Source organism: Myxocyprinus asiaticus, chromosome 19 (genome assembly GCF_019703515.2).
Source record: "Myxocyprinus asiaticus isolate MX2 ecotype Aquarium Trade chromosome 19, UBuf_Myxa_2, whole genome shotgun sequence".
NCBI lineage: Eukaryota > Metazoa > Chordata > Actinopteri > Cypriniformes > Catostomidae > Myxocyprinus > Myxocyprinus asiaticus.
This window is the reverse complement of record NC_059362.1, coordinates 11,718,451-11,733,273: the sequence shown is the minus strand read 5'-3', so window position 1 is coordinate 11,733,273 and position 14,823 is coordinate 11,718,451. Positions and strand designations below refer to the sequence as shown.

General features: G+C 39.4%; 1 protein-coding gene across 3 annotated transcripts in view; it reads right to left on the bottom strand.

The window, feature by feature from the left end:
- Positions 1-11,527, bottom strand: part of rad51b (RAD51 paralog B) — a 67,787-nt gene extending 56,260 nt beyond the window's left edge. For 2 of the 3 annotated variants that reach the window (XM_051645368.1, XM_051645370.1), the window contains exons 1-6: positions 11,246-11,524; positions 10,902-11,015; positions 10,723-10,827; positions 10,488-10,624; positions 9,849-9,968; positions 4,637-4,820 (exon numbers count right to left, since the gene is read on the bottom strand). In XM_051645368.1, the coding sequence (XP_051501328.1) occupies positions 4,637-4,820; positions 9,849-9,968; positions 10,488-10,624; positions 10,723-10,827; positions 10,902-11,015; positions 11,246-11,329 (744 nt within the window). In that variant the 5' untranslated portion in view covers positions 11,330-11,524. Of the gene's footprint in view, positions 1-4,636; positions 4,821-9,848; positions 9,969-10,487; positions 10,625-10,722; positions 10,828-10,901; positions 11,016-11,245 lie in introns of all 3 variants that reach the window. The other variant, XM_051645369.1, reaches the window with a different exon arrangement.
- Positions 11,528-14,823: the final 3,296 nt, after the last annotated feature.

Genomic DNA, 14,823 nt, shown 5'->3' with positions numbered 1-14,823 from the left:
ATTTGGACATTCCTTTATATTAACAAAGCTTGGGAGAACACGCTTAATTATCTCAGTAGAGCTTGGCTCAAGGTTGTATTTTGGAAACTTAGTGGGTTAACCTATTTTACGGCTATAAGCTTTTATGTGTGCAAGAGGGGCAATAACACAGTAGCCTACCTCGAGGAGTTATCTAGCATGTGGCTTCATGTTGAGGCCCATTTCTGCTGCTACAGAAAGCTGTATTAAAACTCACTTGTGGCCACTGGCAATGTCAAGCACAGACATTTACTGCGCTGATTTAAAACACAACAATCCTCTTTAAAATGAGTGTGGTTGAAGGGGGACTAGGGGGCAAACGACCTCAGATTAGATGTGACTGGGGTTAGAGCCTTGAGTCTCCTCTGAGAATAGTCGACTTACAGACTCATTTCAAAATAAGGGAATGCTGTATTTTTGTCAAAGCACACTTATTTGAACTTCATTTATTCTAGAGCCAACAAAGGATTCAAGACAGACAAAAAGTCAAAAATATGATTAATCCAAACAAATGCATAGAATTAGAAATGATGCACTTTTAAAAACATGATCTGTGAGCACATTTATGAAGTGTACCAATTAGAAACTTGGATAAAAGAGGTGTATGGGTAGTTCAAGCACATCATGTCAATGAATGTATATTTTTAAGGTAAAATTTTTATTGATGTACAGTATAAGGGAAAGTGTAGCCTATATCCTTGGGCCTGCAACAGATCATTTCTTGTTTTTTAACCAGCCTTAATAACTTTTTTGCCTTCAAAATTAATTTTAAATGGTTCTGCAGTGACAAATGAATTTTTAAAAGTACAAATAGTCCATGACCATGAGGTCATGCATAGTTATTATTAAATAATTAACAATAAATTCAGATGGAGCATAGCATGAAAAACCACAGGACATGTCAACTTCCCAAAAGTTTATGTGGGCTACCCATTAACAGAGCAAAACTGGATCCAGGATCAGCCCTCCAGCTGTTTGATTCTACTTTAGCACTGACAGCGGGGACCTATATTCCTCTGCTAGGTAAATGTGCGGGTGAAACAGGGGGGCGGGTAAATGCTTTACATACCTATTCTGAAGATCTGTGATTTCTAACAAAGTGGAAATTCCCAAGATCAAATAACATGGAAAAAGGGGCACACTTTGTGAGAATGGGCCTGGACTAGAGTGTCAGGAATTTGTCATTTGTAACAACGCCCTCTGGTGTTGTAAACATAAATATGATCTGAGACACGGTTCTGAAATGCAAGAACTTAAATGTGTAGCAACTCCTTGTGGCTGACAAAGTGTACTGCACAAGAGCAAAACGGTAGCCTTTTCTTAAAATAAAATATAGTGGGGTTAAAAAGTCAAAAGTGGGGTTTTCAAAAGTGCACATTGAAAATGTTTAACTTGGAAATAAAAGTTTTAGGATTTCGAAAAATGTAAAACAAGGAAGCGTTATGATATCAAATGAAGTAGAAATATTTAACAAGGTGCACAGTATTTGTTTGGTCTCAAATCTAAGAAGCAAATTTGTGACATTGACCATGTTAACTTCTTTGTACAAAAGGTCAGATTTTCTTGCTTGCTTCCATTGAAGCACACAAGATGCTATTTGGAACATTCTGAAATCATGCTGGAATAACATAAATCATCAGGTTTATTCATGTCAGCTCAAGTGTATGCTTCCATTACAGCTACAAGGTGATATAACAAATAGGGCACAACAGGGCTAAAGGCCCCCAGGGGTAAAAGGCACATTTGATTTTTATTTTCTCCCAAAAACACTAAAAAGCACCAGAAAAAGTACCACAGCACTTTCCATAACACCTGTTTGTCACTATACGCTGCAAAATATTCTTGATCCATGAGATCATTGGATGCAATTTCTAAAGTTTGATTTTAAGGTCATTTGATCTAATATTTAATCATTTTTAAAATGTTGCAAATGTATGTAGCTAGTGCGAATACTAGAAATTATCACATTTATTTTGAGACAAAGTACTTACAGTATTTGTCATTTTAAGTTTTGTTCAAGCTCATTAAATCAAGTGTTTTAATAGCTGTCCAATAAGTGAAAGGAAAGTATTTTGGGGTAAAAAGCCCCCCTGTTGCAGAGGCTAAAGCCTCTATAAAACACATTGTTTTTCTGAATTGGGGCGAATGAAGAATGTTCAAAGCAGGCTCACATTGACTGATCTAATCACATAGAGATTTATTTGTTTATAGAATACTTAAGATGTTAAGATGTTGTTTCTGAAGTGGTTATTTTGTCACATTATCTTAATTGTGTAGAGTCACATGGGGTAACCTCCTCATGGTTGCTATAATGTGTGGTTCTCGCTCTCGGTGGGGCACGTGGTGAGTTGTGCGTGGATGCTGCGGAAAATAGCTTGAAGCCTCCACACGCACTAGGTCTCCGCGGTAATGCATTCAACAAGTCATGTGATAACACGCGGATTGACAGTCTCAGACGCGGAGGCAACTGAGATTCGTGTTCCACCACCCGGATTGAGGTGTCACCATCTTTTTCCAGAGCAGCCTGTATTTCTCCTGAGGTTACCTGTGGGTTTTTCTTTGTATCACAAACAATTCCTCTGGCAGTTGTGGCTGAAATCTTTCTTGGTCTACCTGACCTTGGCTTGGTATCAAGAGATCCCCGAATTTTCCACTTCTTAATAAGTGATTGAACAGTACTGACTGGCATTTTCAAGGCTTTGGATATCTTTTTATATCCTTTTCCGTCTTTATAAAGTTCCATTACCTTGTTACGCAGGTCTTTTGACAGTTCTTTTCTGCTCCCCATGGCTCAGTATCTAGCCTGCTCAGTGCATCCACGTGAGAGCTAACAAACTCATTGACTATTTATACACAGACACTAATTGCAATTTAAAAAGCCACAGGTGTGGGAAATTAACCTTTAATTGCCATTTAAACCTGTGTGTGTCACCTTGTGTGTCTGTAAAAAGGCCAAACATTCAAGGGTATGTAAACTTTTGATCAGGGCCATTTGGGTGATTTCTGTTACCATTATGATTTAAAAAGGAGCTAAACAACTATGTGATAATAAAGGGCTTCATATGATCACTATCCTTAAATAAAAGACTGTTTTTTTGCATGATCAGTCATATTTTCAAAATCAATGCCAAAATTTCAACATTTCTGCCAGGGTATGCAAACTTTTACTGTATATAAACTGCATATATATATATATATATATATATATATATATATATATATATATATATATATATATATATATATATATATATATATATTATACAATTTTAATCAAAACATCTTTTAATCTTTTCACACGATTTGTTCAATAAAATATTCAATAAAAAATTTTTTTTTTTATCTTGATACACTTTATGACCAGAACACAAAAAGAAATGTCCTTATGGTGTGCCTTTAGCCACGTTGTACCCTAATAAGAAATTCAAAAATTCATGTTAATTTTTCAATACAACTTTTTATTTAAACTGTTATGTTGATAATTTACAATTAATAGTAAGTTATCTAATAGGGGTGTAACGATTAGCACTGACAATTACGTTGCATCGTGAAACCGATTATTTTTAAACGATTCATAATTATTTTCAAAAATAATTTGGTTTATATGTGTGGCTGCATACTCTACATAAACAAAAAATGCATTACATGATATGCATTACAGACATGAATATGTTACATATAGACATAATGTGGTACATATAGATGTTACATGCATAATAAGATATCCGATATTAATAAAGGATAACAATGTATGATGCAACATAATGACTTGATGCAAACATACCCAAACAGATGGTAAACCGAGAAATAAGCATAATAAATTTCCATATCAAGTAACGTTAAGGTTTACTGAACCAATAATTAAAGATGAAATGTTATGTGCTGACAGATAATGTCCATGTTTAAATCGAGCAGGTTCTTCAAAAGAAAAACTATCTATTAGTATTGTGTGAAGGTGGTTATACATGGGATGTGGTAACCGTGAGTTCCCAGATGAACCGTGAGCACCAGATGTAGCGGAGGCTCCTCCGCTTGTCAAGCTCGTTTATGAGAATTCAATTGCATTTTCATGCAGGACTGCTTGCGGCACACACTTCCAGAGATACATTTTTTTTATATTTTCACGGCTGCCGCGTGTCATTGACCAATCACAGGTGACTGTAATCAAATGGTCGGTTTCCTTCAGAACAGTCTGAAATCGCTCCCTATTCCATATATTTTGTTGCATTTAAAGAGAATGAATGAACGAGTGCATGTTTTCGTTCACAGCCACATGTTTGCGCACCAATCATATTTATTTAAGCTAAGTTCTATTCTTGGTTTAACACTTTTATGGAGAAATAACACATTTTATGGAGATAAAAAAAGCAATATTAACATAATGTATCATAATCAGGGAACAAGGACACAACAATAAACTTACTTTGGTCAAATTTATGCAAATAGATTTGAATGACAGAATAATGCACTGTGATGCATCAATGCATTTTTACACCCCTAGTAATGATAAAAACAAAAGCGGGGATTCAGACTTTTGAAACCAACTGTATGTCTTCTGAAAAAATGTATGTTGTAAAATGCACACAAACACAAACAAACAATGTAAACACAGTCTTACTGGAATGCAGAACTCCTGTGCGAGGTACTTCAGCATTGCAGCCTCCTGGCCCAGTAAGTTACTCCTGTGTGTTAGATTACCAGGCAGTGATGTATCAAACTCCTTCCTCACAACAGAGGCCACAGAGTCCAAAATAAGAAGCCCCGCTCGACACGCAATGATGTCCTCCTCCAGATGCTCTAGCCTGATCAACATCAGATTGGCAATAAAACGCCCCATTAATTTGAGTTCACAAGCTTTAACCACAGCCTGTGACTATCATGATCTCAAAAGTTCATTTATGCAATGAGGTTGCAGCCAATCCCTTTTTAATTTAGGTAATTAAGAACAAGATTTGTATTTAAGAAAGCAATTGAAACCTAAATGCTCTGTAATTTAGCCATAGTGCATTTCATGAATTAAAGGTGAAGTGTGTAATTTCAGCTCCACTACTGTCACAAAAATAATGACTTTTGCTGGCATTGGTTGGAAAAACAGTCACACCCAAACTAACGCCATTGGTTGAGCCAATGTTGCTGCGTCTAGCCTCCTTGGGTTGCTGTTCACACACATAAACAGAGCAATGTGTTGATAGTGCCAGTGTTTACATTTTTAGGGGGAATCAAACTATACACCAATGAGCCAAAATATTATGACCACTCACAGGTGAAGCGAATAACGCTGATCATCTCCTAACAAGGCTGCATGTCAAATTCTGGGTAGATTAGATGGTAAGCAAACTATCAGTTCTTGTAGTCAATGTGTTGAATGCAGGAGAAATGGGCAGGAGTAAAGACCGGAGCGACTTTGACAAGGGACAAATTGTTATGGCAGACGACTGGGTTAGAGCATCTCTGAAACGGCAAGGCTTGTGGGGTGCTCCCGGTCAGAATCAGAATGAGCTTAATTGCCAAGTGTTCTCACGTAAACAAGGAATTTGTTTTTTTAATGATAGGAGAAACAAGTGCACACAGAACATTACAGTGAGACACAGAATATAAAACAAGGTAAGAGTATAAATAGACATACAAATAATAGACCATATAACAGAATGGCGTATGTACACATGCAAGTGGTAATGCATGTGCAAGGTAGGGGTATGTACAGTTATTAAATATGTGAATTTACATAAGTACATGAGCTATGTATTTACATTATTGCACTATGGGGGAGTCCTGAGGCAGATTAATTGATCATGAGGAAAATGGCCTGAGGGTAAAAAGTGTTCTTGTGCCTGGATGTCCTGGTGCTCAGTGCTCTGTAGTGCCAGCCAGAGGGCAACAGTTCAAAGTGGGAGTGGGCAGGGTGTGTGGGGTTCAGAGTGATTCTACCTGCACGTTTCCTCACTCTGGAGACATACAGGTCTTGGAGGGTGGGCAGGGGGCACCAGTAATCCTCTCAGCAGTCCTGACTGTCTGTTGTAGTTTCCTTCTGTCTGATTTGGTGGCTGAACCAAACCAGACAGTTATAGATGTACACAGGACAGACTAAATGATGGCTGAGTAGAACTGTGTAAGCAGCTCCTGTGGCAGGTTGAACTTCCTCAGGTGGCAAAGGAAGTACAACCTCTGCTGAGCCTTCTTCACAATGGAGTCTATGTGGGGTGATGAGAGATGGTCGAGCCCAGGAACCTGAATGACTCTACTGCTGCCACAGTGCTGTTCGGAATGGTGAGGGGAGGGGGGAATTTCTCCTGAAGTCCAATATCATCTCCACTCTTTTGAGCGTGTTCAGCTCAAGGTTGTTGTGACCACACCAAACTGCCAGCTGAACAACCTCCCATCTGTATGCAGACTCGTCAGTCGTGGATGAGGCAGATGACCGTGGTGTTGTCTGCAAACTTCAGGAGCTTGACAGTGGGGTCTTTTGCTGTGCAGTCATTTGTGTACAGGGAGAAGAGCAGTGGAGAGAGAATGCATCCCTGAGGAGCACCAGTGCTAATAGTGAGGGTCCTGGATGTGAGTTTCCCCATTCTCACTAGCTGCTGCCTATCTGTCAGAAAGCTGGTGATCTATTGACAGATTTGGGTGGGCACAGAGAGCTGGGTCAGTTTTGTTGAGAGAAGAAGTGGTCAGCAGTGGTGAGAACCTACCAACAGCGGTCCGAGGAGGGACAAACAACAAACCGGCGATAGGGTTTTGGGCTCCCAAGGCTCATCAATGCGCGAGGGCAACAAAGGCTATCGTGTCTGGTCCGAAATGACAGAAGGTCTACTGTGGCACGAGTCACAGAAAATTTTAATGATGGTTATGGAAGGAATGCATCACAACACACAGTGTATCACACCCTGTTGCGTATGGGGCTGCATTGCTGCAGACCAGTCTGAGGTACACACCTTCATGGAAATGGTATTCCCTGATGGCAGCGGCCTCTTTCAGCAGGATAATGTGCCCTGCCACACTACACACAATGGGCCTCTTTCATGAAAATTTCATAAATATATGAAAGAATTGGGAGTAATTTCAGCGTAAAACTTTCCACCAAATTCAAGAACGCTTCCTATTCCCCAGATTTGTCAGTACAACTTGTGCATGTTAGTGAATTCCACACATTCGTAAATAGAGCGTGCATGCACGTTCGTTCACAATTATCATAATCCACGCCCACGAAAACACCATATAAGGAAGGCTTCAGACTTGCCAGTAAATTAGAATAGGAAGCTTTTAACATATATTCGAACTTTTTTTTTGTTGGTATTTTTCCCCTTTTTCACCCAATTTGGAATGCCCAATTCCCAATGCACTATTTAAGTCCTCGTGGTCGCGTAGTGATTCGCCTCAATCCGGGTGGCGGAGGACGTATCTCAGTTGCCCCCGTGTCTGAGACCATCAACCCGCGCATCTTATCACGTGGCTTGTTGAGCACATTGCCACGGAGACAGCGCGTGTGGAGGCTTCACGCCATCCACCGCGGCATCCACGCTCAACTCAACCGAGAACGAACCACATTATTGCGACCACGAAGAGGTTACCCCATGTGACTCTACCCTCCCTAGCAACCGGGCCAATTTGGTTGCTTAGGAGACCTGGCTGGAGTCACTCAGCACACCCTGGGATTCGAACTAGCGAACTCCAGGGGTGGTAGCCAGCGTCTTTTACCACTGAGCTACCCAGGCCCCCTATTCGAACAGTTTTTTTTTAATGGAGTGCATTCGCATTGTAAAATATTGATTTAGCAAACACTCAGAACAAAATTGATCAGAGCTTTGCTGTCATCAGAGGTTCTTTTGTGAATTAGTCCAAGAGGTCAATAAAAATGGTTTGACATGAAGCTTTAGTGTAAAAAATTGTCAGTTCATGCCGACAGGTCACAGGAGGATGTCCACCTTCTCTGGTTCAGTTGAGTGCATCGCCAGCCTCATTGGAGAAACTTTGAGTAAATCCGACTGTACATAGCCTACTTCCCTTGCAACAGGAATGCCTGAAGGTCTTTGACCTAAAAGCTTTAAGAAATTACAGATTTAAAAGATATACGACAGTGTGCGTTTTCTTTTTTCTCATTGTATTGTTTATGCACCTGCCTGCAATGTGTTCATTTATGGTTTTACCACTGACCATACGTCAACTGAACGCAATTTACTGATGCCTATACAAAATTAAGAAATCAAAATAAAAGAGCTTATATTAAATTAAAAAATAAAAAAGTCTAGCCAGTCACATTAGTGGGCATTATTTTTGTATTTTTTTTTCGAGAAAATCAAACACAAACCCATGTCAAGAACTTCTGCTGGAAATAAGCAGAGTTGGGAAAAAAAATATACTTTGAAAAAAAAAAAATGCAAGCAGCAAATAAAAGTTTCTAAAGAAAGGCTTTTTTATTTTTTTATTATTTGTTATTTTTGAAGGTTCAATTTCACTCATTAAATTATTAATTAGTTTTTCATTACTTATTTCATTTGACTTCTATCAAAATGTACGTAGTCATGGCGGTTTGTCTGAAAGAACACAACACTTTCGTATTTCTTATGCATGATTTACACGTGGTCGGGAGCAGGTGTAAATGTTGATCGTACCGACTAAAGTTTTGAAAATACAAAGACTTTCGTGAATCCGAAAACCTACGTCAGAACGGCTTTACGAACGATTTACACAAAAATTTGTTCTACTCGTGTTTCATGAATGAGGCCCATTGTTCAGGAATGGTTTGAGGAACATGATGAAAAGTTCAAGGTGTTGCCCTGGCCTCCAAATTCCCCAGATCTCAATCTTCAGATTGAGCATCTGTCAGATGTTCTGGACCAACAAGTCTGATCCACGGCAGCTCCACCTTGCAACTTACAGGAGTTTAAGGATCTGCTGCTAATGTCTTGGTGCCAGATATCAACTGGTCAGCCGGGGCCAATATCATTGGACCTCAAGCTGTGAGACCAAAATCGATCTGCATTCCCACCATTGGGCCAATAGCCCAGCAGTGTTGCCCTTAAACCTGCCCTTAATACGTCGCCCTGGTGCCAACATCTCACGCCCTGCCCATTTCACAAGCAAGAGGGAAAATCAAGCTGAGGAGACTAACTAGCCCTCGAAATGAACATAGATTTGTACTGTGCCAGCAATTTTTAAAAAAAATGTTTCACACCTGTACCGTTGTGCGCTGGATACACAACTTGGCAAGTTCGGCGACAATATACTTAATCAAATCTTCATTCAGCAGACGCTGCGTCGATCTGACATTGCACATTTTCATCAGCATAAATATTCAGAAGAGCCCTGATTTCATCTACTGACAGTACTGACGATTCTCCATTCTCCGTTGAGGTAAGCTGGTAGCTAGATATAAAAAATTGGGAAATGAGTATCTTGGTGCTGAAACCTCTGACCCGACTCAGCAAAACTCCACCTTTGACACTGACCCTGCCTCAATCCCCAGTTGGTCTTCTTTGGCCCAAGGGTAATCAGCGGGCAAGGGTGCTTGGCCATTGGCCCTCAAGGAAGCCCTGAGGAGGCACAAAAACTCCGGAAGTAACAGTGGGAACGCAAATGGACCTGGCTTGTACTAGCACACTCTCATTTGGCCTGAGAGTGTAAACGCGGCTAATGTTACTGTGTCGGGCTGGACGTGTCGCTCAAAAGAAACAGAATTTTTCTAATGCCACACTTACTTATAGTTGTCTCTGCATATTAAGCAGAGATAGAAGAAAGTATTTTGACAATGAAAAAGTTACACACATCACCTTTAAAAATGAACTGTATCAAACACTAAATTAAAAGTGCTTAGCCAGTGTGTTAGCGCCAACCTATTCAGGACATCTTGACAGGTCAATTCCCTGAAGAGATGAACCCGAGATGCCATCTCCAGCACACGCTCCTTCACAGAGAAGAATTCTGGGAATCTGGTCTGTGCCATTTCTATCAACCTTAGAGAAACAGAAAGGATTTTTTATTCATCCCAAAGATTCAAATCTTTTGAATCCTTTCACCAAAAAGATTAATTCAATGACTCTGTCAGTGAGTGTCTTATTTGTGTCATGATGAGTAATTGAATCATTTACTAAACAGAATCATTCAAAACACTGTTGTTCATGACCAAAACAAGTCTTAATATTCTATATTTCGATTTCAATGTTTACAGATCTACTAAAGGATTTTCTATGATTTTCAAGCTACAGATAAAAAAAAAAGTAATGTCTAACTACTAACTCTTACAGTGAAGGCGTATGATTTGCTCCCTTACAACCCACGCTATGATACAATTTGTGCATGTTCTAGTCATTCTTTGAAAGCAGAAATAAAGAGCTTTGCAAGAGATAGACTTGTGAACAAAATCATCAGAGTCAGTGCAGAATGATTCATTCACTTAAAAGAGTCGGTCACAAATGAAACACTACTAGAAGACAGTGGGAAGCACATGGGGGAAAGTAAGCTTTTTTTAACACCTCTCAGCAGAGAATGCCGACTCTGTGTCGATGTAGATGACTCCACTGTCCAGACCTCCCATACTCTTCGGCAGAGTGGCCAGCAAACTAAGCATAATACATATCTGAGTCTTCCCACAGCCTGATGGGCCAGTCACCTAGAAAAAAAAGAAGTGGCATCATTCCTTAAACAGATGCATACAAAATCGGCACTCTAAAACAAGTGTAGCCGATGTATTTTACTCCAGTATTTTACCTCAGTGAGAGCACCTCGTGGCAGACCTCCCTGAAGTAGTCTGTCCAGGGCAGGAAGTGATGTGGAGAAACACAGCTCTCCCTTCTTCCTCCACAAATCCAATGCCTGACATCAAAAAAAAACATTACCATTAAAAGGTAACACCAGCTGCACATGTTTGATGAGGTTAATATACTTACGGTGGTCACAGCCGGCACACATGCTTTACTGACCAGACGTTGCAAGTCCAAAACAGCTGAATAACTGAGTCCAGCCAAGCGCATGAGTTCAAGAGGTGTGATGGACAGCAGATCCTAAAGGTCAGAGTGCATACCCTTGCAAAAACTTACTGTGGCAATACAACAGTACCGTGATGGCATCAAATGGTAATATACATTGGTATATGATTACTATATTCACATACCATGTTATTTACATGATGCTAGGTGGTATTTCCAAAAATACCATGGTATTACCATGGTAGATGTACAACAAAAACATGTCAAGAGAGCACAATATAAGAGTGTAAGATGTCTGATCTTACCTGGCATGTTTCCACTTGATGACGCTTGAGTCGATCGCATAGATCAGCTGAGACACCTGACCTCCGTAACTTCTTACTGGCCATTAATACAAATCTAAATAAACGACAACAGACATAAATTCTGCATATTTCGTTTGCTGGTGAAAGTTATGACATTGTAAAACAACACAGATGATTACCACAACAGTAAATAACAACACGCAACGACAACGCAAATGTAACAGAGTTTGAATCGTAGTTTCGCCAACATATGAATGTTATGAGTCCGCGCAGCGCGCCCGGAAATCGCAGAAGGCAGTGTATTGTGGGTAATGTAGTTTATTTGTTAAAGGGACACTCCGTAATATTTTGACTGTTGGTGCATTCAAGTCATTCTGGAAAGTTAGTTCTTACGATGTCGGAAATCCGATGTGAATACGATGTGATGTGCGTTCAAGCGGTTTAGTCAAAGAAATTAAAATAAATAAATAAATAAAAACAGACCAATTGTGCAATATCATGTCTTTCACTACAAAAAAACCCTACAGGAATCCTGCAGGATATTCATTTTATCTGCAGGATGTTTGCAGGTATCCTGCTGGACACGTGGACAAACTGTGCAGGATATTCCTACAGGTTTTAGAATGGAACATGCAGGACTAGCCAGCACACTTCCTGCACAGGAGAAAAATCCTGCAGGATTTTGTCATTTCAACAGGACAACTGCAAACCTCCTGCAGGAATAAAATAAGGTTCTAAAACCTGTTTATATCCTGCAGGAATAAAACAGTATTCTACAGGATACACTGGAGGACACACTTGTGTAATAACTGAAATAACATATTAACACTGCTGTTACATGTAAAAGTACCTGACTGTCTTTTCAAACACCAAGACAATTATTTACTTAAAAAACAACAACAAAGAATTTAAGAAGAGACTTCATTTAAAGTAAACAAATATGTTTTACTATTTTTAAAACAAATATTGAAAATGGCATTTTATGTGTTAGAGTGTGCAGTATATGATGTAGTGCAGGGGTCGGGAACCTATGGCTCGCAAGCCACAAGTGGCTCTTTGTTCAAAATCAAGTGGCTCGCCAGGTGTCTCACCATTCACCAACACATGATCGTTTAAAACATTCTAGAGATAATTTTCCAGCAGAAAGTGTGGGTGCGATAGCAAAGCTTGAAGTCAATGACACTGTTTTGATTTCCTTTCTTCCGAATTTGTCCTAAAGCCAACTCCTGGTGAACAAGGTTTGAAATGAACACCCGCCAAATGCAGATTTTTCATGCGGAGTATTTTGCTGATGTACCAGCCACTGTGGAAGGTGACCTGTAAGACTTCTCGGAGTGATATATTACAAGAAATTAGACACAAAGACGTGCATTTGATGAAATGTGATTATATTTTGAAGAAAAGACGAAAGAAAAGCCGCCGATGCGCGTCTGATTTTATATGTGCGCAGTGAGCTCCGCTGGTCACGAGTGCATTGAAAGCGCTTCTCCACGCACATGCATAGAGTTCTGGGCCTCGTTTGCCAATAACTATTGATCTTAGCTGTTAAGAGCATTTTCTACGAGCGATTTTATGAACATTCATTATTTTTTATGTGCACCCAGGGTGTGATATAGCACCCGCCACACGCAAAACGCGACGAGGCTCAATCCAGTTTGCGAGCTTCTTGTCCAAATGTATTTCATGTGCGAGTAATTTTGCTCAACTACTCACAACAGGTGGGTGACCTGTAAGACATCTCGGAGTGACACATGACAAGAAATGCTGTTAGTCAAAAAGACGCGCTTGAAGAAACACACTTTATTATATTATTAAGAACAGACCAAAAAAAGCCGTCAGTGCTCGTGTCTGATTCACTGTTTGTTCAGAGGCGTGCAACGGGACCCTGTCTCATGGAGCAAGCGTATGTAAAGAGTTATCTCTCCTTTTTCTCTGTTTCATTCAACTGAAAACTGTTTGGAAGAATAATGTAATCTATGAGAATGCTGCAAATGATCTCTGATCATCTCGTGAGGTGCTGTGAGTTTTTTGCTTTATTTCCATGGAGCAGTTCGCTCTTACACATTGTGAACGCAACTCTGCAGGTTCAGTAATATATACAGGTATCTTTGTATTAAAGAAACAAAGACGAAAGTGATTAAATCATAAAGTAATACAAGACACGTTCACCTTGAACCTAAAATTGAGTTCTATTTTCTTTTCTTTAGGCAGCATAAACTGTATTATCAAAATGCAATACAAACACATTCGATAAGAACACACATTTGTCAGCATTATTAGGGAACACAAGGGAATTTATTAGGCATATTTATTATGATGATTATTATAATTATCTTTACATTTATAATTGTCTTTAGTTCTTAATCTGTAGCCTATTAGTAATTTTCCATCTGTGTTGATGGATGCTTGCATGATGGCAAATGTGGCCGTTGGAGATGGTAAATGTTTGGATTTGGCTTTTTTCATTTCGTTTAAAGTGCACTTTGAATTTAGGAATGTCTTTTTCGTGTTTCAATAAATTAATTTAATTTTTAAATCAAAATCAATAAAGCAAAAATACCTTGGACGTTGACCACATAATTGGATATCACGATATTTTAAATGCGATTATCATTCATATATTTTTTACATATTGCTCAGCCCAAAAGGGAAGTAAAATTTTTCATGAACAATTGTGAAATGAAGTAATTTTTTGGAGACCCGCACAAACACGTGTACTCAATTCCATATTGCAACATGTTACCTATTAATTGTAGCATATTTGTTTGTTTTTGAGTAGTCTATGAGCAATATAAACATTTTATTTTATTGAAAAACTTTGTTTTTGAAAATAGTAAATTATTCGTTTGTGGTATGGCTCTTTCAGAAAAATGCATCAACCAAAAATTAAAAAATTGGCTCCTTAGTGAAAAAAGGTTCCCGACCCCCGATGCAGTGTTTGCTCATATAATTAAAGCCATACATGTCAACTCTCACGCATTGAGCGTTAGAGTCACACAATTGACACTGTTCTCATGCTCTCACGCCATACATCCCTTTTCTCATGCAGTGATAACGTCGCGGAGCAAAGAGATCACTGACAGCACACGGACAGACAAGACAGAGCAGGCAGCACCATGCTGCAGCGAGTTATTCAGACCAATCAGGGGGAAAGCAGCAGCACAGCGTCTCTCCCTCTCCTCTTCTTCTGTAAAATATTTACGTCACTATGTAACACATTTGCATAATGCCCGCCTAAGGGCTAATTTGGCCCGACCTCAAACAAACGTGTCGGCCCACAGCTGAATAGTAAACCCTTACCAAAACAATAACATTACATAGCAAGTTAGCCGAGCACTACCGTGGATTGCAGATGTAAAATGACTGTTTGTAAAAACAAATCCATCTCCACACTTGATCACTATTCATGATAGTAAGAACGACAAACAGTCTGCATAATTCTACAGAACTGTAGGTAAAAGTGGGCCTGCAGCTGATTAGCAAAACTATTTCAACACAATAACATTAGCTATCAGGTTAGCAGAGGCCTACAGCTGTGCACTGGGAGTACACCGTAGCTACAACACAAAACTCTGCTT